At 43.6% G+C, this 26017-nt stretch overlaps 1 protein-coding gene across 3 annotated transcripts in view; it reads right to left on the reverse strand.

The window, feature by feature from the left end:
- Positions 1-26017, reverse strand: part of HMCN1 (hemicentin 1) — a 360405-nt gene that overhangs the window by 220020 nt on the left and 114368 nt on the right. For all 3 annotated transcript variants that reach the window (XR_012906027.1, XM_075936754.1, XM_075936755.1), the window contains exons 7-9: positions 8747-8867; positions 7703-7966; positions 5099-5243 (exon numbers count right to left, since the gene is read on the reverse strand). Coding sequence is in view for 2 of the 3 variants with exons in the window: in XM_075936754.1 (XP_075792869.1) it covers positions 5099-5243; positions 7703-7966; positions 8747-8867 (530 nt within the window). In the remaining variant the exon portion in view is untranslated. The remainder of the gene's footprint in view (positions 1-5098; positions 5244-7702; positions 7967-8746; positions 8868-26017) is intronic.

The following is a 26017-nucleotide window of genomic DNA, read 5'->3' on the forward strand; positions in this document are numbered from 1 at the left end:
AAAGTCAGATCCTTTTAAAATCTCTTTTGTTCATGCATTATATTACACATCATATTTAGGGCCTGATTTAAATAAGGAATGATTAGACTTTCATGAGCACTTCTATTCCTCACATAATACATCTATGAACACATAAAAAAAAACATGACAAGTTGTCACATGGTAAAATAGCTGCTGTCACTCAGCTATTTCTACTCTTGGATCATCCTTGGATTTTTTTTTAAAGGAAGAAAGTATGAAGTACTGTTATATTTATTATTTATCAGGAAAGTATGTACAGACAGAACCATCCCTTAGAATGATGCAGACTGGTTTCCTCTCTAGGGCTATGTCTAGACTGCATTCCTCTCTAGAAAGAGGAATGCAAATGAAGCAGATCAAAAATTCAAATGAAGCACAAATTTGCAAATCTCGTGCTTCATTTGCATAATCGCATGAGGGTGCTTTTTCGAAAAAGAGATTTTCAGGAAAAAAACCACAGTCTAGACAGGGTTCTTTAAAAAAAAATCCCTTTTCAAAAGAACCGGTACTCCTCATTTTTTCAGGAGTATGGGTTCTTTTGAAAAAGGTTTTGTTTTTTAAAGAACCCTGTCTAGACTGAGGGGGGAGGGTTCGAAAAAGCGCTCTCATGTGATTATGCAAATGAAGCGCGGATCGCACTTCTTTTGAATTTTCGATCTACTTCATCTGCATTCCTCTTTTGAGAGAGGGATGCAGTCTAGACGAGCCCTTCGTGTGGGTCAGGGATGGAGTCTCAGGGTACGTCTACACTGCAACATTATTTCAAAATAACTAGTGCTATTCCGAAATAACTTAGTCTGTGTCTACACAGCAGGCAGTTATTTCTAAAAAGTGTCAAAATACTGTCAAGCTGGAGGACTTCTTACTCCGACTCTTGTAACCCTTATTGTACAAGGAATAAGGGGAGTCGGAGGAAGAGCACTCTGTTTCAAAATAAGTGCTGTGTAGATGTTCCTTATTCCTAAATAAGCTACACAATTGACATGGCTCAATTTGCATAGCTTATTTCAAGTTAAGCCTTGCGGTGTAGACACACCCTCAGTCTTACTTCCTGTACCCTCTGCTTTGGAATAACTTTTGCCCACGAGACACATACTCTCTGTACTTCCCTGAGTTCAATTGTCCCAATCCCCTGAATGAGGAAAACAGCATGTTGGTCACCTGTGAGTAATCAAATGAGAGCTCTTGAAACACTTGGCTTTTGCTTGTAGAATCTATCACAAGTAAAGCTGCTGGTTTATAGTATTTTAGTCCTTTATAATGCTATAGGAAAAATAAAGTAAAATGTAACCACATCGGGTTGCTGTGTGTGCTTCTTTTAAAGAAATTGTGAAGACTTCTTAAGATTCAGCAGCTGCATTTTTTATGGCATGATATGGTGCAAGTATTGGACTTCTAATTCTGAATCCCATAGCTACCTGGATGCATTGCTGTAATAAGTAAGTATATCTAATGAAGACAAGATGAATCGCGATGCCTTTGAAAAACACCTTCTACAATATGGGAAAACTGTGTCTTAGTGTTCCCACTGTCTTCCTGCTCTCTTATCTGCCCAAAGCCTTGGATTAACTCCATGCAATGCGTTGGGATTCAGTCGGAAGAAAACATTAGATATGAATTAAGGCCACATTTAATTTAATATTATAGCAAAAGTGTCAGTGCCTCAGCATTGCGAGGCTAAGTAGAATATGTTTTGCATGGAAGATTGGGCCACAGATAACAACTGCAGTGTGATCTTGGTCAGTTTTCTGCTTATTCCCTCTGACCCATGCTCATTACAAACTCACTTTATCAGAGCTGATGCTTCAAGGCAGTCACCAGTGCACTGCCAGCAATGGAAATGTAAGAACAAAGGAGATATAAGAATATTAAAGCTTTATGTCTACACTTGCAATTGATTCTCATTCATGGGGGCTTAGAGACCTCCTCCCCTGCCAAAAAAAAAAAACCCAAAAGTTTTGCTGAAGCAATTACAAGTGTGAACGCTGCTTTGCCGGCAGGAGTGCCTGAGAAAGCAAAAACAGCTTGTGGCGGGGGGGGGGGAGAGGGGACAAAAGTATTTTGTTGGCAAAAGTGCTGACAAACTGGCTGATGATTTTAACAATAGGTCTGTGTCACTACAGTCACGTCACTAAAAGCTGTATAGTATAGACATACCCTCATCTATCTGAGACATACCCTCATCACCCCTTTGAGATGACACAATTATCTGGGTTGAGCTAGCCAGGGACCCAATTGTACTCAGGCAGTAGTGGGTCCTGTGTTAAAGAAAGTGAGCTAATAAGCTCTTGCATCCATTTAGAAATATATTCTGTGTGTTTGGCTGACTAGGATACAGACTTAGCTAACTGAACCATGAACAATGACTTTACAGTGAACAGTTTTTATGAAACAAGCTGCATGTATTGCTGTCAAAACTGCATATTTCATTTTCTTTGGTGATCCCATTTAACATTTCTGTCCTATGCAACACGGGGAGATGTTCAAAAGTCACAAATGGCAATTAGGCACCAACCTCCCATTGATTTTCCCACTGAAATTAGATGCCTAATTGAGCTTTTGGAAGTCTGCCCCTCATCTTTTCAAACCAAGAGTCACTTGGACAAAACACGTACATTTACTGAGTCCCCAAACTTTCTGTTGCTTGTCCCTCACTGCTCTGTTCTCCTTCAGCTACAGTAATACTTGTTAATGACATTTTATACTTCCTATGTAGAAAACCATACATTTCAATGTGTCACAAAGATGGGTAAGAGTTTTTACTGCTAATTTAACAAATGGAACACTGCTTCGCCAAGAAAATGTATACTTGCCATAGGAACCTGGCAAGATCTTCTGGTTGGAACACAATGCTATAAAGTGGGCACACGGAAAAGTCTGCAATTTTAGAGATATTTCTGGTTCCAGCAATATTTCTGATCCTTAAAATGGGGAATAATACTAGAGTCATTAATATCTTTAGAACAAGAATTAACTTTCATTAAACATGTCCACAGTAGACGCTTTTAACTAATATTAATCCTAAATGATACTATTAGGGATGTGAACGACTAATCTACTATTCAATAAGCAAATGCTTATCGAATAGTAGACACACTAGTCGACTAGTTGCTTTCCCTGCCTCTTGCTGCCTCTAACGGAAAGGGCTCGTCTAGACTGCATCCCTCTCTCAAAAGAGGAATGCAAATGAAGCAGATAAAAAATTCAAATGAAGAACTGATCTGCAAATCTTGTGCTTCATGTGGATAATCGCATGAGAGCGCTTTTTTGAAAAAGGTTTTTTCAAAAAAAACCACCCCGGGGTTCTTTAAAAAAAACACTCATTTTTTCAGGAGTACGGGTTCTTTCAAGAAAGGGTTTTTTTCCCCTGTGGAGGCCAGGGTCTGCTGCTTTGAAACTCTGTGTGTAGCCCAGGGCCAGCATCGACTATTCGATTAGCCAATTAATCTAAATATAGCATCCCAAGATACTATAGCCAGAATATACAACTCTCATGATCAATAAAACATGCAAATATATGAACCAAACATATAAACAGCCATTTAATAAACAGATGGAGTTTGGTTATCAGCAAAGTATAAAATAAAACTCACCAAGTCAAGTGCAGTAATACAGGCAGATTATACAGTTAAACCATTCATAAATAATGTTCAGTACTAGTAAATCACAGAAAATAGCAGCCAAAATAGCTAATTAAATTGTGCATCAGAGGTATCAATTCAGATATTTTATGGGGAAACCCCTGTTCATCTACCCTTTCCCACCCCTGCACTCCACCACACAGGAACTGATGCCTTGTGCACCAGGTCATAGCACCCCGGGGCCTGGCTGCTCCTGGTATTGTGACCCTGTGTACCAGGCTGTAGTACCACCCAGTGAAATCTGTCCCAGCTGCCCCTGTACCTGTGCAGAGCAAACTCCAATGGCATTACAAGAATGCCTCTAGGCTGCTCCCACAGCAGCTGTTCTGATTTAGTGTAGGACCGCTGCGTAAAATTGTCACAAAATAGCTCCCCTGGTTCCGAGGTTTAGGGGTCATAGAGCAAATGCAAACACCTTGGGAAGAGCATCTACTCCTCCTCAGCACCCCCAATTGGTGCCAGTGCAGTGCACCTTGTTCAGTAGCATTTGGCTTGAAGAATATTTTGTTGAGTCAGTGTAATATTCTACAGAAATGTAACATGATCACTAAAATGCAGCTTAGTACATGTTATAAAGAAAGTAAGAAATAAAATATGATGTTAGATCATTAAAGTATGGAAAGAATTACAAAGCAGGAAAAGTATGTGCCTAAGATGCCTAGATGTAAATAGCACCTCATAAAAAATAGAGCTGCAGAATTTTACTCTGCCAAGAATTTGCAGGAGGATTTCAGAATGTATTTGCTCTGTTATCAGGTATAAACTAGTTGCCATAGAATGTGGCCTTCATTCTTAAAAGGTTTGGTGTTTTAAAAAGAGGCTAGAGGAGTTAACTGCTTTCCAGGAAATATTTTATTAGGTTTGGAGGCTATTGCTTTTTGGTTTGATTGATTACAACTTCATTGTCCGGGGATTGTTCTGTAGAGAAAGAGACTGCATTATTCCCTTAGTTTCTGCAGTCTGCATGGTGGTGATGCAGATGGAATCCAGAGACCCTTGTGATGTACTCTGTGGAAACTTTCCCAAAGAAGAGGATGATATAACCCTTGGAGCATAATAAACCAAAGCACATAGATTTCTGCTAGAATCTTATGATCTCTCCATTCCGCCCTACACCCACAACAATTTACAATCTCAATTTCCTCATGGAATTATTTGCTTATTATTCTTTGTTATTTAATTCTCATAACTGGTCAGAAAATCATTATCATGGTTACAAAGTAAGATTTGCATTCCATCGGTCTTACATATGTCTGATTAGTGGGAACAGAATTAAGCCAGTGCTCAGCACTTTAGAAAAATCCCACCTTCAATAGCATTTACCATTGTGTACAAAGTACAATAAATATCATCAAGAATAGAGCTACAAAAGCTGCTATGAATTTTAACTTTGATTTTTTAAATCCCCAAAATTATGTCGGGGAATGGCTGCTTACCTAAAGAACTGATCCATTCCCAGTTTTACTCCATTTCTGCTGAAATGCTGAGTAAAAGGAATAAGACTTTCCACATGGCAAGATAGATACCCTGGCTGCAGGTAGTATCCTGGAGTTTTCTTGGGCATTATAACTTTTGGAGCATCTAGAGAAAGCAAAATATTCACAAGCAAGTAATTAGCAGCTATTTGCTTACAATCCATTCATTGTGATTAATACAAATGCTAACAATCTTTTCCTTAAAGTCCAGATTTATCAGAACATCAGGGGTTGGTCTACAATAGAAAGTTAGACTGGCTTAAATACATTGGTCAGGACAGCAAAAAATTACATGCCCTATGCAACATACTCAAGCCAACCCAGTCCACAGTAACATTTCTAATGTAAAAATGCCCTTAGCGTGGACATGGCCAACAGAAGCAAAGATCATTATTAGATCATGCTAGCTAGCACAGCTTAACCAGCAACTTCGAAAAATCTTGTCAAGACAATTCAAGTTATACTTTAGCTTGTGTTAGCTGGTGGAGTTAAACTGGAATCTTCTGAAGCAGTCTCTGCTTCCACTGAAGTGATTATACTCCCATAGATTTCAATGGGGCCTGAGTTAAAATCTGTCAGATAAGCACACGCTAAAGTAAAATGTCCTTGAGTTGACAAGAGTTTTAGAAGGTGTTACTTAGGGTATGTCTACACTACAGAGTTTTGTCGGAAAAACAGTCATTTTTCCGACCAAACCTGAGTTACGTCCACACTGCAATCACCTTCTTTCGAAAGTAAATCGAAAGAACACAGGAGTTTTCCAGCATTGAGAATCCTATTTTACGAGGAAGAAGCCTTTTTCCGAAAGAGGAGGAGGGTCTTCTTTCGAAAGAAGAGGCCTCCAGGAAATAACACAGGTGCCCTGGTGGATACTCCGTCCATACTAATCACAACTCTATTGTTCCTGTCTCCTGCCAGATCATAAAGCTGCAGGCACCCTGGACAAGCCTTGTGTCAGGAAACTGGCCGGAGAGCAGCACCCTGACTGCATGGCTCTCCCTGCCACAGGCCTTGCCACCCATGGCCCAGCCTCAAACCTGCTGAGACCCCACTCCGCCAGTCCTTGCAGGGAGCAGCCCCAGGAATCCCAGGACCCACCCAAGGGGACCAAGAAACAAGCAGAGCTGCGGCTACACTTTACTTTCACTTTCAACACTGAGCCTGATCCGCACAGCGCTGGAACCTGAGTATGCAAATAAAGCCCAGGATGTTTAAATCCTGGGCTCATTTGCACTTCTGAAGTGCTTGGTTTGCATCCCTCTCTCAGCAGAAGAATGCAGTCTAGACACAGCCTTATTGTAAAATCCTTGTGGAGACAAAGTACTGTAGTTTTTACTTTGATGTACCTAATCAAAGGTGTAATAGATAGCTAATTCAGCATAAAACACACAAACACACACACCTTTGATACAGTGTAGTTATAGACTTAGTTGGTCAAGAGGAAATCATAAGCTCTTTCCCAGGGTTAATCTCAATCAGCTAATAACAATTAAAACTCCAACTTGCCTTTTCTACACAATGATTATATACATATTAAAAACTTTTACTCCTAGCACACCTCTGGGTATGCCTACATTAGAGTTTTTACTAGGTTTTGCAAATGTGTTATCTATCTAGCAATTAATTCTAGGGGCACATCTATACTGCAGGGCAAAATGCGAATTAAGATATGCAACTTCAGCTACATCAGTTGAAATACCTAATTTGGCTTTTGGCGCTGTCTGCATAGCAGAAAGTCGAAGGAAGAACACTCTTCCTTTGACTTCCCTTATGCCTCATGAAATGAGGGTTACAGAAGTCAGAGTAATCAGTCTGCTTTCTCAAAATTATTTCGAAATAACGGCTTGCTGTGTAGAGGCACACATTGTTTTCTAAATAACATCAGCTATTCTGAAATGACACTGCAGTGTAGACATGCCCTAGGTCAAAAACACCTATTGGTTTGAATGGGACTGAGAGGCCAAGCATCAGGTGGTTTGCAGCACTTTTATGGATCAGGCATGAATATTCCTTTCTTGCTAGTTGCTTTAGAGCTAAAACAACTACTAGTAGTGGCAGGATTTCCCTCTCCTATTTGTATAATGAGAAACGTTTACCTACCAAATAGAAAAGAAATTAAATCAATAAAATATGAAGTATAGAAAAACGTCTCTAAAAATGGCTTTTCTTGAATAATTTGGCAAGCTCTCACATAGGAATGTAGTACACAATTTTTTCACATTACTGTACATATAGTATCTTCCTTTATTACCTAAATGTTTCTCTCTGTGACCTTTCTTCCCTCCGGAAAATTCATGTTAAAATTTCAGTGCAGACAAGGCAAGCTGTAATTTCAACACTTAAGGTTATTTTACAATAAATTAATTATCTGACTAAAATTCTCCTTCATCAATGCCTCCAAGAGTCTCAGATTGCTTTGCATGAAGTTGCAAGTTTTGTGGGGAATGGTAGAAGAGGTGTTTTCCTCATTATATGGGCAAGTAGAAGAAAACTAAGTCATCCATCTCCATTAATGAAGATACAATAAATGTTAACTAAAATAAAATAAAATAAAATAAATCTTACCAGGAACAATACTAGAAAATGAAACACTTGACACTCTCTGGAAGAGATAATCAGCTTTGTCATACCCCATTATTTTAACGAAAAAGGCTTCGTTTGGTGGTATGAAGTCAGTAAGATTCCATATTCCATAAGGTTGTCGATCAGGATAGTATTTCACAGGCATGGTTTTAAGAAGCTCCCCTGTGACGCTTAGAAGTTCTAGTCGGTCTACTCTAGCTGGAGGAGAGACCCCGGTTGTATTCAATAGCACATAGGTAGGTATTCCTATGAAAACAGAAATATATTGTTGTGTTTATGAAACATAAGAAAAGATTAAGCTCTGTAGATGTGCGTCTCCAGTCCCTCTCCTCCTATAAAAGCACAAATCCAGTTTAAATCACCCTTTTCCAGCTATTAAGAAACACAATACAATGTATATTTTAGCTAGTTTCTAAGGTGCCACAGGACCACTCATTGTTAAAGTTACAGATTAATCCAGCTACCCCTCTATGATTTTACAAACAATATGTTCACATTGGCAACATGATGTGCTTTATTTAGGATTCAATCAATTTTTTTACACAGAAAACAGAATAAATAAATAAACCCCAGGAATTGTAGGAAAATGTCAGTCTGGAATATGGCAGCTCTTGAATACTCTGGAAAGCTCTTACAAGTGAAAGTAACACTATAATTTTTTCCATGTACTAAATGTACAGTATCTTCCTTTATTAGTGCTTATAAAGCTGCCTCGTTAACTTTTCCCCCTGAAGGGCCAAACTGAAACATTTTACAGTCTCTAAAAGAAGGGAAGTTGTAACTCTGAACTGTACCACAAATAAAAACGTTGGGATTTGCAGGACACAATATGCAAGTATAGCACGATATCATAGGTAATGGCATCATGAATGGCCATGGCGCCTTTCCAAACCTGTCAATGATTACCTGGATTTCTGCAGCAGGCTAATTACAGAAAACAACACAAAATATAGGCTTCTTCACTAGGGACTGGGCCTGCCGCCTCCACAAACAGCTGCATACAGTAGAAACGGAGTACAAACTAACCTTGCACTGGTCTGCTAGATGCCTTTTTGAAGTCTAGTGTCGGCTTTCTAGAAAAACCAGCTCGAAAATCAATTGTACTGAGGCCTGTTATACGAACAGAGTGCCTTCCATCGCTGGATGCCTGGAAAATATTGAAAGAAACCCTGTTGGAACAATTAGCACTTCAAGCTTTGCAGTCCATTGAGCTTAATAGACTTTAAGTATTCGTAAAAATGGTACAGAAGAGATCAGATGTTATACATAAAATGACCCATTTAAAAGTTTTTGTTCTAGATAATGGACCCTTCTGAGTTTAGTACTTGTGAAAAGAGAGAATGAATAAAAGTGATGTGCCTCTAGAGCAGGGGTGGGCAGTAAGACAGCGGCAGTTTGCCAGGGTTAGCCCCATCCAGGCCGCCACCGCTATATTTACTTGCGCCTCCACAAATACGGGTGCTTGCAGATCTCTTTGGCCACAGATCACCATTCCTGACCAATGGAAGTGACTTCCTGTAGCTCCCTTTGACCAAGAACAGCTATCCACAGCCAACAGGAGCCTGCAATCTCCCATACCTGCAGAAGTGCAGGTAAATAAAGCAGTGGTGATCCACCAGGGTGTATCTCAGGTGAACCAAATCCAGCCCACGGGCCGATATTTGCCCACCACTGCTCTACGGCATACTACGAAGCCAAATATTACCCTATATTGTTGAAGAACTGCAATGGGGAGATGTGTTTGAGCAAATCAATCAAGTTTAGCCATGTATTTTATTACTGTTTAATTTTGTAAAGCAAAACAAAAACAAAAACAAAAAGAGAGAAGATAGCAAAAGACTAGTATAAATTAAACAATGTCCCATAATTCGTGGATTTATTTCCTGCTTTAGAAAAACATATTTACTCCTGGATATTCATTAGATGATACATGCTCTCTTTAAAGAAATGTCACTCAAGATTTAGCAATAAAGCAAATGAAAACATCATAAGCATGGAATATCCAGGAATTTATGAATAAGGAGTGTACATCAGCTGATATTATACATTACATTAAAAGCTAAATTCTGGCTTTTCCAGCCAAAGCCTGTGTTGGAAGACTGCTGAGCAGAGGTTCTCCTTCCTTCTCTCCCCCATCCTCCAAGAATTATGGCTGAGTCAACTAGAACCATCCTGAAACCCAGGCAGAAAGTTGCAGCAGGAGCCCCTTAATTCATTTAGGCTACATCTACACTGGCAGCTTCTTGAACAAGAACTATTTTGAGGAAGAGTTCTTGCGCAAAAAGTCTTCCACAAGAGCGTGTCTACACTGCCATGTGCTTTTGCGTAAGAGATGTGCTTTTGCACAAGAGCATCTAGGACAGTGTGGATGCTCTCTTGCACAAGAAAGCTCTGATGGCCATTTTAGCCATAGGGGTTTCTTGCGCAATAAATTCAAGTTGCTTGTCTACACTGCCCTCTTGCGCAAGAGGGCTTATTCCTCGTGGGGAGAGGAATAACTCTTCCGGAAGAAGTCCTGTTTTCCAACGCTGTACTGTACATTTAGTTGTGCAAGAACGCCCGTGCAGTGTAGACACCCAGCAAGTTTTGTGCAAGAACAGCTGTTCTTGCGCAAGAAGCCGCCAGTGTAGACGTAGCCATAGAGAAAGACTGGTTCGTGTCAAAGACTCCAATTTTACCCATCGTGTAAAATTGCTATGTCTACACTGGCGGGTTGTTACGCCAGAAATATGCAAATGAGGCTAAGCGTGGAATATCGCCGAGCCTCATTTGCATACCTAATGAGCTGCCATTTTTGCAGAAGAGGCTCTTGCACTAGAAGGAGCAGTCTATGCTGCCCCTTCTTGCACAGGAAAACCCTCTTGAGCAATGCCATTATTCCTGAAAATAATCAGCGTAGCGGCATTGCGCAAGAGGGATTTTCTTGTGCAAGAAGGGGCAGTGTAGACAGCTCCTTCTAGCGCAAGAGCCTCTTCTGCAAAAACGGCGGCTCATTAGGTATGCAAATGAAGCTCGGCAGTATACCACGCTTAGCCTCATTTGCATACTTCTGGCGCAACAACCCGCCAGTGTAGACATAGCCTTAGGGTATCTAACATCACGAGTGACTTCCAAACCACAAGATACAAAGGCTCTTTGCATTAATAATGAAAAATCTGTGAAGGGAAAAGATTGCTAAAAAGGTACATTATGCTATGATTAAATTTTAATCTGCAGAGCCTTCTCCAAACTGCATGCACAGAACATGTAGACTGAAATGTACATTTTTATCTACAAAGTAAAACATTTTAAATCTCACATTTCCATTGGGAGTACACGTGGAGAGGAATTATTCTATCTAGTAATAGATTAGTGGCTACAAACCAGTAGATCAGGATCTACCAGTAAATCTTGGAGCCTCTGACAGGTGATCCTGACTGGTTTGGCCAGGAAGCTATCAAGCGCTGGCACTTCAATTGCTCCTTCACCCACTGTCATGCTGCTCCGGCTCTTTGCCTTGAATCCCTTTCCCCCCACCCCTCCCTCCGAGCCTCCTGCTTGCTGTTCAGAGTGTGAGATGGAGAAGGGGGGGCGCTGATGTCAGGGTGTCTCTCTTCCCCCCATTTCTGTCCCCTATCTCCACACACAGAGAAGGGGATGGAGGGAGCTTGGCAATGCAAATCTCTGTCACTCTCACACACTGTGTGTGTCTCTGTCACTCTCACACACTGTGTGTGTCTCTGTCACTCTCACAAACACCAACTGTCCTTCACTCTTATCTCTGTGGGGGGATGTTGTTTTTACTTCTTTTACTGCTTGTAAAGTGTGTTACTTTTGGGTTTTGACTGGTCTGTGCATTACATAATTTTCATTTCTCTCTTATTTGAGTAGTGAGTTCTAAAATGCCAAACCTGGTGTGGCTGGAGTAATTAACCCCATGGTAATTGCTGCTCCTGAAAGTGGCTGGCATGTCCCTGCAGCCCCTGAGAAAAGCAGAGTAGGGGGTCTCCATGTGCTGTCCTTGTCTGTAGACACCTTCCTACAGCTCCCAGGGATCAGTAAAGGGGATCTGTGGCCAATAGAAGCTGTGGGCTCAGTGCCTGTAGAGAAGGGACAGCACATGGCACCAAAGAGCCATTGATGTCCATGCCAGCTGCTTTCAGGAGTGGTGTAGGGCCAGGGCAGGAGTAAGCCTGCCTTAACTCCACTGTTCCACCATCTAAAAGCTGTCTCATTCAAACAGTGCCCAAACAGAACCTGCTCCCTGAACTCCTGTCCCAGTCCTGAACTTCCTTCTACACCCAACCTCCGGCCCCAGATGTGAGCCCCCCTGCACCCAAACTCCTTCCCAGAGCTTGCCCCCTGAAACTTCTCCTGGACCCCAATCTCCCACCTTGGGCTAAGCTCAGAGCCCCTCTCACACTCCAAAGCCCTTGGCCCAAGACCAGAGCCTGCACCTCAACCCCCCACACCAGCCTGGTGCAAGTGAGTGAAGGGCAGGTCATGCCTGACAATCTGATTAGCTTCTATGATGAGGTAACTGGCTCTGGGGATATGGGAAAGTCAGTAGATGTGATATACCTTGACTTTAGCAAGGCTTTTGATACGGTCTCCCACAACATTCTTGCCAGAAAGTTATGGGAATGTGGATTCGATAAATGGACGGTAAGGTGGATAGAAAGCTGGCTGGAAGGTCCGGCCCAGGGGGTAGTGATCAGCGGCTCGATGTCAGGGTGGCGGTAGGTTTCTAGCGGAGAGCCCCAAGGTTCAGTTTTGGGACCGGTTTTGTTCAACATCTTTATTAATGACCTAGATAAGGGGATGGATTGCACTCTCAGCAAGTTTGAGGATGACACTAAACTAGGGGGAGAGACAGATAAGCTGGAGGGCAGGGATAGATTCCAGAGTGACTTAGACAAATTGGAGGATTGGGCCACAAGAAATCTGATGAGATTCAACAAGGACAAGTGTAGAGTCCTGCACTTGGGACGGAAGACTCACAAGCATTGTTACAGGCTAGGGACTGAATGGCTAAGTAGCAGTTCTGCAGAAAAGGACCTGGGGATTACAGTGGATGAGAAACTGGATATGAGTCAACAGTGTGCCCTTGTAGCCAAGAAGGCCAATGGCATATTAGGTTGCATTAAGAGGAGCATTGCCAGTAGATCCAGAGATGTGATCATTCCTCTTTATTCAGCTCTGATGAGGCCACATCTGGAGTACTGTGTCCAGTTATGGGCCCCCAATTACAGGAAGGATGTGGACACACTGGAGAGGGTCCAGCGGAGGGCAACCAAAATGATTAGGGGGGCTGGAACATATGACCTACGAGGAGAGGCTGAGAGAGTTGGATCTATTTAGTCTGCAGAAGAGAAGAGTGAGGGGGGATTTGATAGCAGCCTTCAACTTCCTGAAGTGAGGTTTCAAAAAGGATGGAGAAGGGCTGTTCACAGTAGTGATGGATGGCAGAACAAGGAACAATGGTCTCAAGTTGTGGTGGGAGAGGTCCAGATTGGATATTAGGAAAAACTATTTCACTAGGAAAGTGGTGAAGCACTGGAATGGGTTACCTAGGGAAGTAGTGGAGTCTCCATCCCAAGAAGTGTTTAAGTCTCGGCTTGACAAAGACCTGGCTGGGTTGATTTAATTGGGATTGGTCCTGCCTTGGGCAGGAGGCTGGACTTGATGGCCTTCTGAGGTCTCTTCCAGCTCTATGGTTCTATGATTCTATGACTCTATGATGGAGGAAGTAGGGGGAAGGAGCGAGCAGGGTGAGGCTGAGGAAAAGGGATGGAGCAGGGGTGGGGCCTCAGAGAAAGGGTGGGAAGAAAGCAGGACAGGGGTATTTGGGTTTGACGTAGATCTTACATTGCATTCAAATTGAAAAAGTGGTTTAAAAGGTTGGAGACCACTGTTCTATGGGGTCCTCTTCCCCCCAAACTTAAAAGCCACAGTTTATGCCCTAATAAAATAGATGTATCAATATACAGGGTGCATCACTTTGTCTAATAGAAGCCTTCCAACAAAGACCTAAGATGAAACCAATGCTTCAAACTATACTTCAAAGCCATGGTCTACAACCCGTTGATTGCGATTGACTGGTCGATCCTGGAGGCTTGACCAGTTGATCGCAAGGCTTTGGGTGCCCCCCTTCGCTGCTCTTTCCCTCCACCCCCAAGATTAACACAGTGCCGATGCTACCTCCAGGACTCCCTGCAGGGTCAGAGGGAGTTCTGCAGCTGCACGCCAGGTCCCGGAAGTGCGTGGGTTGCTCTCTCCCCCTCTCAACAGCCAGCGTGGTACCTAAAATGCTGGTCCATCATGCGCTGGGGACTTTGTGCCCCTGCTGCCTTCCTTCCTCCCCTACACTTGGGGGAGCGAATGGGGGTCCGGAACGGCGCCGGCTCCAGCTGCTCGGGTGGCGCGCACTGCCGTGGAGAGCAGAGGAGCAAGGCACGCACTGCCCGAGCGGTTGGGGCTGGCACAATCCAGGATTCCCCCTCCCCCCACGCAGGAAGGCAGCGGGGGAATAAAGTCCCCAGCGTGCCGGCCCCAACCTAAACTCCTACACCCTCACATCCACAAGCCTGTGGCGTGCTCAGCACCACAACCCTCCACCTGAGCCCAACACTGCCCGGCCTGATGTCCCCTTCCTGAGCCAGGATCCCCTTCTCCACATCTTCCTGTATCCAAATTCCCTCCCAGAACTTGCACCTCTCACCCTTTCCCACACCTCAATCCCTCATTGTAGCCTGACATGAACCCCATCTTGTTCTCCCCCCCCCCCCCCCCCGAGAGCAAGAGAAAGGCAGTCAGCCTTTGATGCCCTGGGAACGCAGGTGTGCTGCCTGTCCCTGACTCTACCATAAACAGAAACCAGACAGTAAATGGGCTAGCTGACGACCCGGGGCCTCCCATCGCCCTGATGGCTAGTACCAGTAATTGACGCGCCTGCACTGTCCCAGGAGAGGAATCTTCGCCCATCACATACCAGAGGTGCCCATTGTCTGCATTTTCCCAGGTGTGAATTATGCTTTGCACCCTTCATGGGAAACTTGGCATTCAAAACCATTTTTCCTAATTGGCCACTTGAGACCAGGAAGAAGCCTACGTGACCCAAGGGGTATAAAGAGGGGTTTAGTAGCCCACCCCATTTGAGCTCCAATCATCTGTACCTGCTGGCAGGTATTGATTGTCTCCCGAGGTCTGTGGGACGCCCAACCTCGCCCTACTTCTTCCCGAGGGATTGAGAGAAAGATGCTGGCCACACCAACTCTGGAATGCAGGGGTGAGAATTATACCTGCTAGGTGTCTATTTTGCATGCATTTAATACGAGCTCAGAGAACCAAAAGGGTTTCATGGTACCTATAAGTGACTTATTAGTGTAATTTCTGTCCTGTCCTTTGTAGTGGTTGTGTTATCTGTAACACAGTAGTAGCATTTAACAACTAAGTTTACCCTGTAACAATAAAATAGTAACTGTTTAAGCTTTAACCTGACTCCTTCAGTTGCTGTAAAAGAATCAAGCACAATTTTTAAAGAACTTCAGCCGGTCATAAGGGACAGATATAGGGAGAGCTTGGGTGTTTTGGATTGTGTCGCTTCCGGGGGACAGATCCGTTGGGGCATCTCTCAGCCTCCCCAGGCTGCCCGCTGCGAAGGGATTTCTGTATCCTAGCAGCTAAAATCTGAGGTGTTATAAGCTCTCCCTGTAAACTTATTGGGGCACCCGTCAACCTCCTCCAGGTTGCCCGCTGCAAGGGACCCCGGTCTCAGCAGTTGAAGTCTCGGGTGTATAGCACACATACACACACCACTCACTGCCCTGACCATCGGTTGGCAGAATTGGGGCGCCCGTAAACCTCCTCCAGGTTGCTCGCTGCAAGGGACCCCGGTCTCAGCAGTTGAAGTCTCGGGTGTATAACACACGCACACACACACCACTCACTGCCCGGACCGTCGGCTGACACTCATTCACACCCCAGACCCCGCACCGCCTGTCTTAACCGAGTGAGGGTACGGCTAGACTGCAGGGGTGCATCTAGACTGGCAAGATTTTGCACAAAAGCAATTGCTTTTGTGCAAAAACTTGCCAGCTGTCCACACTGGCCGCTTGAATTTGCGCAAGAGCACTGACTGGCTACGTCTACACTGGCCCCTCTTCCGGAAGGGGCATGTAAATTTCACTAGTCGTCGTAGGGAAATCCGCGGGGGATTTAAATATCCCCCGCGGCATTTAAATAAAAATGTCCGCCGCTTTTTTCCGGCTTTTAAAAAAGCCGGAAAAGAGCGTCTAGACTGGCCCCGATCCTCCGGAAAAAGTGCCCTTTTCCGGAGGCTCTTATTCCTACTTTGAAGTAGGAATAAGAGCCTCCGGAAAAGGGTGCTTTTTCTGGAGGATCGGGGCCAGTGTAGACGCTCTTTTCCGGCTTTTAAAAAAGCTGGAAAAAAGCGGCGGACATTTTTATTTAAATGCCGCGGGGGATATTTAAATCCCCCGCGCATTTCCCTACTACGACTGGTGAAATTTACATGCCCCTTCCGGAAAAGGGGCCAGTGTAGACGTAGCCTGAGAGTGTATAAGGGCCAGGGATAAAAAGTGATGGAGAGAAAGGGAACAGAGAGGGCAGGGTCTCAAGGAAGAGATGAGGTCTTGGGGAAAGGATGGGGTAGATCTTGGCTTGTCCTGACTTTTAAAAAATGATCTTGAGTGTAAAAAAGTTGGAGACCACAGCTTTTAAGGTACTGTTTCTGCAGACTGACTTGGAAATAACTTGTAATCTTTATTTACAAGCTCCATAATAGCCTCTTTAGTAGGTGATTGCATCTAATTACTCTTTAAGGTCTTGCTGGTGACAAGTTACAGGCCATTAACACAATTATAGACCTGTTCAGATAAAAAGGCTTGTCAGCAGGGCATAGAAGTAGGCCATCCTATTGTGTAGACTTATCAATGAGCTATCCTTAAACACTCTTTTATTTTCCTGCAAGGCAGGAATTATGATTTTAAAAGTGATAGAAATGTAGCCGTGTTAGTCTGGTGTGGCTGAAACAAAATACAGGACTATGTAGCACTTTAAAGACTAACAAGATGGTTTATTAGATGATGAGCTTTCGTGGGCCAGACCCTTTTAAAAGGTTTTGCATTGTTTTTGTTGGAGGATGTTGTAGAAGCTTCCCTGCTGATTTAGGCTAAATGGCTGTTCACACAAGATAGAGAAGAAAAAGAAGAAAAAAAAGGAGTCAAGAGAAGGGCTGGTACTTATTGTGAACAAGAGAGTGTTTAAATGGCCATTCGAATTACTCATTTACAGCCTCTAAGCCAAATCCGGCTATTTAGATGGAGTATAATGATAATGCAGGCCGGAATAAATCGCATTTAACAGTCACATCCTTTGAAATCTACTCTTAATGCAAAATTGAGGTCTCAATAGTCAACTGAAAATAATAGTATGTAAATAGTATCTTATAATTAGCACCTTCTTACCTCCCCTCCCTTTTCCCCTGGCTATGGTGGTTTGAATTTTTTCAGCTTGCATGGAACAAACTATATAAAAATCAAAGAACTGTCTGATATCACATTTCTTTTTTAATTAAAAACACCGCTTTATTCATCACTTACTTATATTTTAATTTTTGTTTTTGTTTTTATTTGCAATAATGTTCCTGGAATGTTCCCAAGTCTTGCAAATATTTTTGCAATGAATACTTGTTTGCACAAAATTTCACATAGCAAATATTTCTGCAGCAGTCTTTACATCTTTTTTATTTTCTTCTTATTTATAAAATATTGAGCTATCCAGTGGGAGCAAAAATGATATGTGACTTCAGTTACCCCATCCATCATGCAACACCTACAGTATAAAACTTAGTTTGAAAACAATCCTATAGGGTGAAATTTGTTTCCAGATGTTTGCACAGCGCCTAGCACAATGGGACATAGATCCTGATTCAGGCCTTCTTGCTTTGTACTGTAGTAAAAAGAAAAAGATAAAAAAAACAACAAATGGTCCTGCAGTACCTGGGAGACTAACAAAGAACGTAATCAGTGGTCACCAATCAGTAGACCGGGATCTACCGGTAGATCTTGGAGCCTCTGACAGGTAATCACGACTGATTTGGCCAGGAATCTATCAAGCACTGGCACTTCAGTTGCTCCTCCACCCACTATCATGCGGCTCCTGCTCTCTGCATTGCAGCTGCCCCTTGGGGAGCCTCCTGCTTGTGTGTGGGAGGGAGTGGGTTGCTGAGAGGGAGAAAGGGGGGGGATGCTGATGTCAGGGTGTCCACCCCCACTCCTGTACCCATCTGAACACAGAGAGATGAGGATGGACAGAGCTTGGCAATGCAAATCTCTGTCACTATCCAACACTCCCGTCATGTGAAAAAGTGGGCTGTGCCCACAAAAGCGCATGATGCCACTACATGTTTTCTTAGTCTTTATAAGTGCTACCAGATTATTTGTTATTTTTTAACACTGTGTGTCTGTCATTCTTACAAACATCAACTGTCCTTCACTCTTATCTCCTGACCCAACACATACTTGGAGGGGTTGTTTTTACTTCTTTTACTGCTTGCAAAGTTTGTTACTTTTGGGTTTTGACTGGTCTGTGCATTACATAATTTAAATTTCTCTCTTACGCTTAAATTTAATGTTTTGAGTAGTGAGTTCTAAAATGCCGAACCTGTTATGGCTGGAGTCATTATCCCCATGGTAATTGCTGCTTCTGGAAGTGGCTGCACATCCCTGCAGCCCCTGAGATGGAGCGACCAGGGTGAGGCCTAAGAGAAGGGGTGAGCAGGAGCAGGGCCTCAAATAAGGGGCAGGAAGGAAGCTGGGCAAGGGTATTTGGGTTTGAGGTAGATCTTACATTGGATTTAAATTGAAAAAGTGATCTTGTAGGTACATCTCTCATGTAGATGGTATCATGAATTTTCATGAGCGCAACCCACTTCTTCAGATGAATGGAGCAAGGGGTCAAGAGGTACAAATAAATAGCAGAAAAAGGGGATGGGGAGGGAAAGAGAAGGAAAAAACTATAGTAAAAAGGTCATTTCTAAAAATAAGTGTTTTAAAGCCATTTTTAATAATGAACAATGTTACCAATACTCAAGTCAAATGTATTGTTTGTAATGAATAATTCACACAGTTCTGCTCCTCAGCCTGTTTTCTTGCATTGAGATTTTACAGCATTTGAAGAGGTCAGGGAAAGCTCTGCAAATTTTTTAATCCTGCTATAAAAGTCTTATACAGATGTCGTATAAAACTACGAAAAGGAAACGTTGTTACTACATTTGTCCAGTGAACATTTAACAGCCAATTAATGTTCAATAACAGGAGTTATTTGGTATTGCATTTACTATTCTTTGTATCCTTTAATATTGTTAACAGCTGGCTTATATTACAGAGACTTTACATAGTGATTTTTCTGAGGTGAAAGGCTAACTAAGGGAAATAAATAATGGCTGTTCCAGTAAGACAGATACCAATTTGTCATAGTGCCTACATGGCTGATTGTCCAGGCAGTCAGTTATGAAAAACAACTGCTTCATCTAAAAATAGTTCTAAGCAGAGTTTTCACTAGATCTAAGAAATTATGTATCTAGAGCAATTTTGGTTTTCTGCCAGCATTTGTCCTTGAGGCCCAGACTTGACAGCCCTGCCGCCTTTGGAACATTCTCCCCAAGTTCAGTTCTGTTGTCTGATGCATAGTGGAAGAAGGGGCCATGAACTTGTCCTCCTAGCATCTTCCCATTGCAATAAAGGCCAGGGATGCCATTAGCATCAGCCAGGAGTTCTGTTTGCACTCTTCCTCAGGGCTGTGGCAGGAGCACAAAGAAGGAATCTTCTGGGTTATAAAGCATTCATGCATCCACTTAATTGACACTCTGACAAACAGAATATTTGCTTAACTGGCATGAGAGCAAACAACGAGGCTGAGTACAAGGGAATTCATTTTACTCTTGCCTTTGACTTAAATCCACCCTTAGCACTTGTCTTCACACAGGACTTTGCACCAACTGATGAATTTATCTAATTCTTTAACCCAGTTATACTTTTGGCCTTCATACCATCCCATGACAATGAATTCCACAAGTTAACTATTTATTGGGTAAAAAAGTGCTTCCTTATGTTTGTTTTAAACCCAATGCCTATTAATTTTATTGAGTGATCCCAGGTTGTTATGTGAAGGGGCAATAATACTTCCTTATTCGCATTCTGATTTTATAAACCTCTATCCTACCCCATTAGTCATCTCAAGAGATGACCTCTTAGTCATCTTAATTCCAATTTGAATAATCTGAGTCTCTTTAATCTCTCCTCCTATGGCAGTTGTTCCATTCCCTTATTCATTTTGTTGCCCTTTCCTCTGTAATTTTTCCAAGTCTAACATGTCCTTTTGAGATGAGGCAACAGAACTACACAAAGTATTCAAGATGTAGGTGTACCATGGATTCACGCAGTTGCATGATATTTTCTGTCTCATCATCTATCCCTTTCCCAATGGTTCCTCACAAGTTAGCTGCTTTGACTGCTGCTGCACACTGACCAGATGTTTATAGAAAATGTTTCCAGAGAGCTATCCACAATGATTCCAAGATCTTTCTTGAGTGATAACAACTAATTAAGATCCCATATTTTGTACATATGTTTGGGATTTTTTTTCTAGTGTTCATTACTTTGCACTTAGCAACACTAATTTCTGTTGCTATTTTCTTGCTCAGTTGCCCAATTTTGGGAAATCCCTTAGTAAGTCTTTGCAGTCAGTAATTTGGATTTGAGTAATTTTGTATTATCCGCAAAACTTTACCACCTTACAGTTACCTCTCTTTTCCAAATAATTTATGAATATGTTGAAGAGCACAGGCCCCAATACAGATCCTTTGAGGGGACCATTGTTTATCTCTTTCCATTGTGAAAACTAACCATTTAGTCCTACCTTTTGTTTCCCATCTTTTAACCAGTTACTGATGCATGAGAGGACGCTGCCTCTTATCCCATACTTCTGAGCCTTTCCTGACCTTGTCAAAAGCCTTCTGAAAGTTTAAATATACTATATCAACTGGATCACCTTTGTTCATATGTGAACACAGAATTCTAATAGACTGGCGAGGTATGACATACCTTTACAGAACCTGTCTGACTGTTCCCCAAGGAATCGTGGTTACTTATGTGTCTGTTCAATTCTGTTATTATCGTTTCAATCAACATGCCTGGTACTGAAGTTAGGTTTACTGCCATGTAATTGCCAAGATGGCTCTGGAGAGATTCTAAAAATTGGAGTTACATTAGCTATCCTCCAGTTATCTGGAACAGAAGCTGGTTTAAATGGTAGGTTAGAAACTGCAGTTAGCTGTTCTGTAATTTCACATTTGAGTGCCTTCAGAATGCTTGGGTGAATGTCATCCGGTACTGGTGATTTAGTACTGGATGGCTTATCAATCTGTTGCCAACTGATGTGACCGGGTGCTGGCTGGGAAATCATGAGCCAGAAGGTTAATTAGAGCTGTCTTAGCAGCTAATTGGTAATGGGAAGTAGCTGCTAGCCTCATTAACCAGAGGGCTACATAAGGCTGATAGGAAGGAAGTACAGGAAGGAGAGGAAAGGGAGAAGCCAAGGAGTGCTCCCCTACTATTCTGTGCTCTTCCTCTACTGTGACCTACTCCATTATTCCTATATATTTTGTACCCTGGTATTACCATGTCCCATTAATTATCATTGTTTCATCAAGTTTCTGTAATGCCTGTTATATCGATATTTTATTTAATACCAGACACTCAGTTCATAGAATCATAGAATCATAGAGCTGGAAGAGACCTCAGGAGTCATCAAGTCCAGCCCCCTGCCCAATGCCGGACCAATCCCAACTAAATCAACCCAGCCAGGGTTTTGTCAAGCCGGGACTTAAAAACCTCTAGGGATGGAGATTCCACCACCTCCCTAGGCAACCCATTCCATTCACCCGTTTTAGTATTTGGATATCTAGCATTTGTACACAAGCAGGGCCGGCCCGAGCCATTTCGGCGCCCCGGGCCCAGGCACGTGGCGCTGCTCCCGGGTGCATGGCGCATGCGCTGCCCAGCCACGGCCACTGGCGCACAGCTCGAGGCCCGCCCCTGGGGCACACGGCGCATGCGCTGCCCAGCCAGGGCCACTGGCACACAGCTCGAGGCCCGCCCCTGGGGCACACAGCGCATGCGCTGCCCAGCCCGGCCCGGCCACTGCTGCTGGCGCGCAGCTCAGGGTGGGCCACACCTGGCTGTACAGGGCCCCATGGACGTGGGGGGAAGGGCGCTGCTGGCCAGCGCTGCAGGGATGGGGGGGGCCAGCACTGCGGGAGCCGGGCACGCGGCGCCTGATGGCAGTTCTAAGGAGCGCTGCGCGGCCCCCTGGCACATGGCACCCCTTACAGCTGCCATCAGGCACCCCCCATCGGTTGGCGCCCTGGGCAGCTTCCCGGCTCCCCCACCCCTTAGTCCGGCCCTGCACACAAGCAATAATTTGTCAATATTTCTCCCTGTCAGTCATAATAAAGTCTAAAATGGCTGTCCTCCTGATTACAGGCTCCACCTTCTGAAACAAGATGTTGTCCACAATACAGTACAAGAACTTGATGTTTTGCTCTGTTACTTTTCCAACAGATGTCTGGGTTGTTGAAGTCTCCATTACTACTAGTTCCTGAGTTTTGGATATTACCTTTTATCTTGATTTAGCTGGTTCAGGAAAAATGAATTAAATGTCCTAACCTGATCATACAGTACGTAAAGATAGTTAATGGCATGTTCACTAACGCTGACCTAATGCCAAAATAACCTCAATAACTTGTTTTAATCTACACATTAAACTTAAGCTTGTGTACACACTGAAGTTGCGCAAACTGCTAAATTGGGTCTCCAAATGCCATTCTTTTTTGGAACTAGAAAATACTTAGAAATCTGTCCCATAGCATCCAAGCAAAGAAGAGTTTATTTCCTATTGTAGCAAGTTCTTGAGAAGGGTCTCTGAAAAGGGATGGGGAAAGAGGATGGGGAAGAGAAGTGAAATGGATGGAGAAGCTTGGGGAGATCATCCTCAAAACCTGCCTGCCCAAAGCAATAGATTCCCACGCCTGGTAGAAGTAATCCAAGTGGTTGCCAATGCGATGAAGACAGGTGGAACTGTGCAGTTGGTATGAAAGTAAATGGCAGCTTAGGACTTTGTCCGTTGCATGAAAACTGGTGTTTTGTGGTTGTACGTCATGTGGATGAAGTCTGGGTAGTAGCAAGCTTTCTCCTCTGAAGCCTGCCTTTTGCATTGAGATTCTGGAAATCTGAGAATTTGGTTGGGTGGGATCTCTGTGGGATCTCCTACCCAGTGTTCTCTGTAAGCTGGGTGCTTATGTAACCGCTCAGGAGAGATTCTGATGCTACCTGATTAGCAGAGTGCCCATACCTTGGCTTTTTGTTACTACTGGTGGAGCACATTTGCACATGACTCGGTACACTTAAAAAAATATTCTGCACAAATGTGGGAGAAATAAACGTCAACTCAGGAGGCCTGCCTCATAAATACCACTGTAGAAATCAAATGAGCAGCAGGATCTGCAGTTTTGAGGGTGTTCTGCAAAAATGTTCTGGAACCCAGTTGCTTTATAATTGTTTGGAATGGGGCTCTCTGTGTTCTGTTGGAAGAATGGATACGAATTTGCCTTGGTATAATTTGTATTTGCATTGATTGTAGTTGACCATTAACATGTGATAGTTGGCCGTTCTAAATTGTAAAGTAGCAGACAAATGCAATTTTCTACTGACTGGAACTTATGATCTTTATTATAGGACACAGATGCAGTGTCCTTCCACATACATTTAGCACCTCAACCACTAAAGAGTTAGGAGAGAAAAGAAAAAAGAAAAACTCTGAATCCTATGGGGCATCATAACATTTTCGTCTGCTCTCTTGCATGTGAGCAGAATTGTAGGATCCAAGAGAATTAAGCTGTATGAAGGATGTCAAGAAGTTCATGACATGGTTCTTTTATCTTCTCAAAAGAGAGTTTCAACGAATCCATGACCCTCTTGGAACTGTTCAAAATCATCAGCCAGAGATAGTGGAGGTGGCATAACCACTTCATCAAGAGATGAAGAAGGGCAGGTAGGGTTGCCAGGTGTCCAGTATTGACCTGGACAGTCCAGTATTTTTGCCTCCTGTTCAGTCTTAAAATTCAGAAAATACCGGACACCTAAAATGTCCGGTATTTACTGATTTTTTTCCCAGCCAGGAGGCAAAAATACCAGACACCTGGCAACCCTAGTGCCCAGGCCCTGCCCCCCCCAACCCCGACACCCCCAGCCCCCTATTCCCGGATAGAGTTGCCAAATGATTGAACCAAAAATGCTGAAGCCTAGCTGTAGCATGGCGTCCAAGGGCTGGGGGTGTCGGGTCCCGGGAGGGGGAGGAGGGGACAGCTGAGCCTGGGCCCGGGCACTAGGGTGCCAGGTGTCCAGTATTTTCACCTCCTGGCCTGGAAAAAAATCAGAAAATACCGGACGTTTTAGGTGTCCGGTATTTTCTGAATTTTAAGACTGAACAGGAGGCAAAAATACTGGACTGTCCAGGTCAATACTGGACACCTGGCAACCCTACCTGACCCGTCCGGGTCAATACCAGACACCTGGCAACCCTACCCCAGACTCCATGCTTCCCTGGTTCCGCAGGGAAGCTAAGTTCTCGCTTGAAGAAGAACACAAAATGGCCGCCAGCAAAAAGCCTCCAGACTAAGGGGAAGCAATGCCTTCCCTGGGTCTTAGTGCTCAACCGCTCCCCTGTTCCTATCACTATTCTAACTCTGCAAGGGGCCATACTGGTTTTTTTTTTTTTTTCTCAACAGAATTTTTTCCCCTGTGGTTTTTTTGGGGGGCGGGATGGGGGAGTGTTCAGTATTTTTGGTTCAGCTATCTGGCTACCCTAGCTGTAAGCTGGTAGAGAGATCTCTTGATCAGCCCTAACTTCCTCAAAGGCCATTATGTAAGGTTCCAATCTCCCGGAGAAGGGGAGGGAGGAAGGTTGTTTCTCTCTTTGGGTATGTCTACACTAGCCTCCTAGTTCGAACTAGGGAGGCTAATGTAGGCATTCGAAGTTGCAAATCAAGCCCGGGATTTAAATATCCCGCGCTTGATTTGCATCTTCCCGGCCGGTCGCCATTTTTTAAATTTACAAGTGTGGTCTAACTGCCCGCGTCTACATGTGGCAGGGACCTGGTATTTGGAATGAAAGCCCTAAATCGAACTACCTGTTATTCCTCCTGTCATTGCTTGATCCCTGGGTGATTAAATTAATTGCCTGTAAATAACCTGGTTTTGTTTCTTAAACCTGAGCAGAGATTAATCCTGGAAAGACAGATGACCAAACCAACATATACTGGTATACTAGTTTAACCAGGTAATTTTCTATGGAAAGGGGGAAGGTAGAAAGAAAGGGTTCCTGCCCAAAAGGAAATCTAATTAAACTGGAAAGCTAGCAGTCTCTTTGTCTTTGGCTGGCATGACATACCCAAGCAAATAGTCAGGGATCCCAGGGAGAAAAGCCTGGAGGTTTAGCCAAAATAGAACAGGTTTATTTTCCTCTTAGATGCTCCTAAGGAGAGTAGTTCAGAGACAGTGAAGGCAACAGACTTATTCAGAGACTGGCACATGGAGGTGAAAAGGAATCTGTTGGCCAGGATCAGAGGCCACACATAGTGGCCATCATCATGAGGAGTGGAAGTTTGATCTCCCTGTTTTTTATGGCTCTATATTTTAATGCCAGACAGAAGTTGAACTTTTGGGAAATATGAGATACACTGAGGCAACAGATGCACCAGGGAGGTGTCTGTCATTTACCGGGATTGCCCCCTCCCAGATCTGACACCCCAATCTCCTGCCCCAGATCACAATCCCCTCCTACGCTAGGTCACATCCCAAACCCCTGCACTCCAGTCCCCTGCCCTAGATCACAACCACCTGCTTCATCCCAACTCCCTCCCAGACTCCAGTCTCCCTCCTGCAGCCCAATCCCTTACCCCAAGCTCCCTTCTGCACCCAAACTCCATCCCAGACCCCGCATCTCCTCCATTAATATCATGGGAGAGTGAGGTCCTCGACCACTTTCCAAAATCTTGGAGTGCCCCCCCCCATCAAAAATTACTGCCCACCCCTGGTCTAGACACTCCCTTTGCCAACAGGAGGAATTCCTCCATCAGTGCAGATGATGCACCTCCCTCTGCTCCTTAGCGCTATCTTTACCAGTAGTTTGGTCAGGTTAACGACACTGCTCAGGGGTTTGTGGATTTTTCACACC

This window comes from Pelodiscus sinensis, chromosome 9 (genome assembly GCF_049634645.1).
Source record: "Pelodiscus sinensis isolate JC-2024 chromosome 9, ASM4963464v1, whole genome shotgun sequence".
Taxonomy (NCBI): Eukaryota; Metazoa; Chordata; order Testudines; family Trionychidae; genus Pelodiscus; species Pelodiscus sinensis.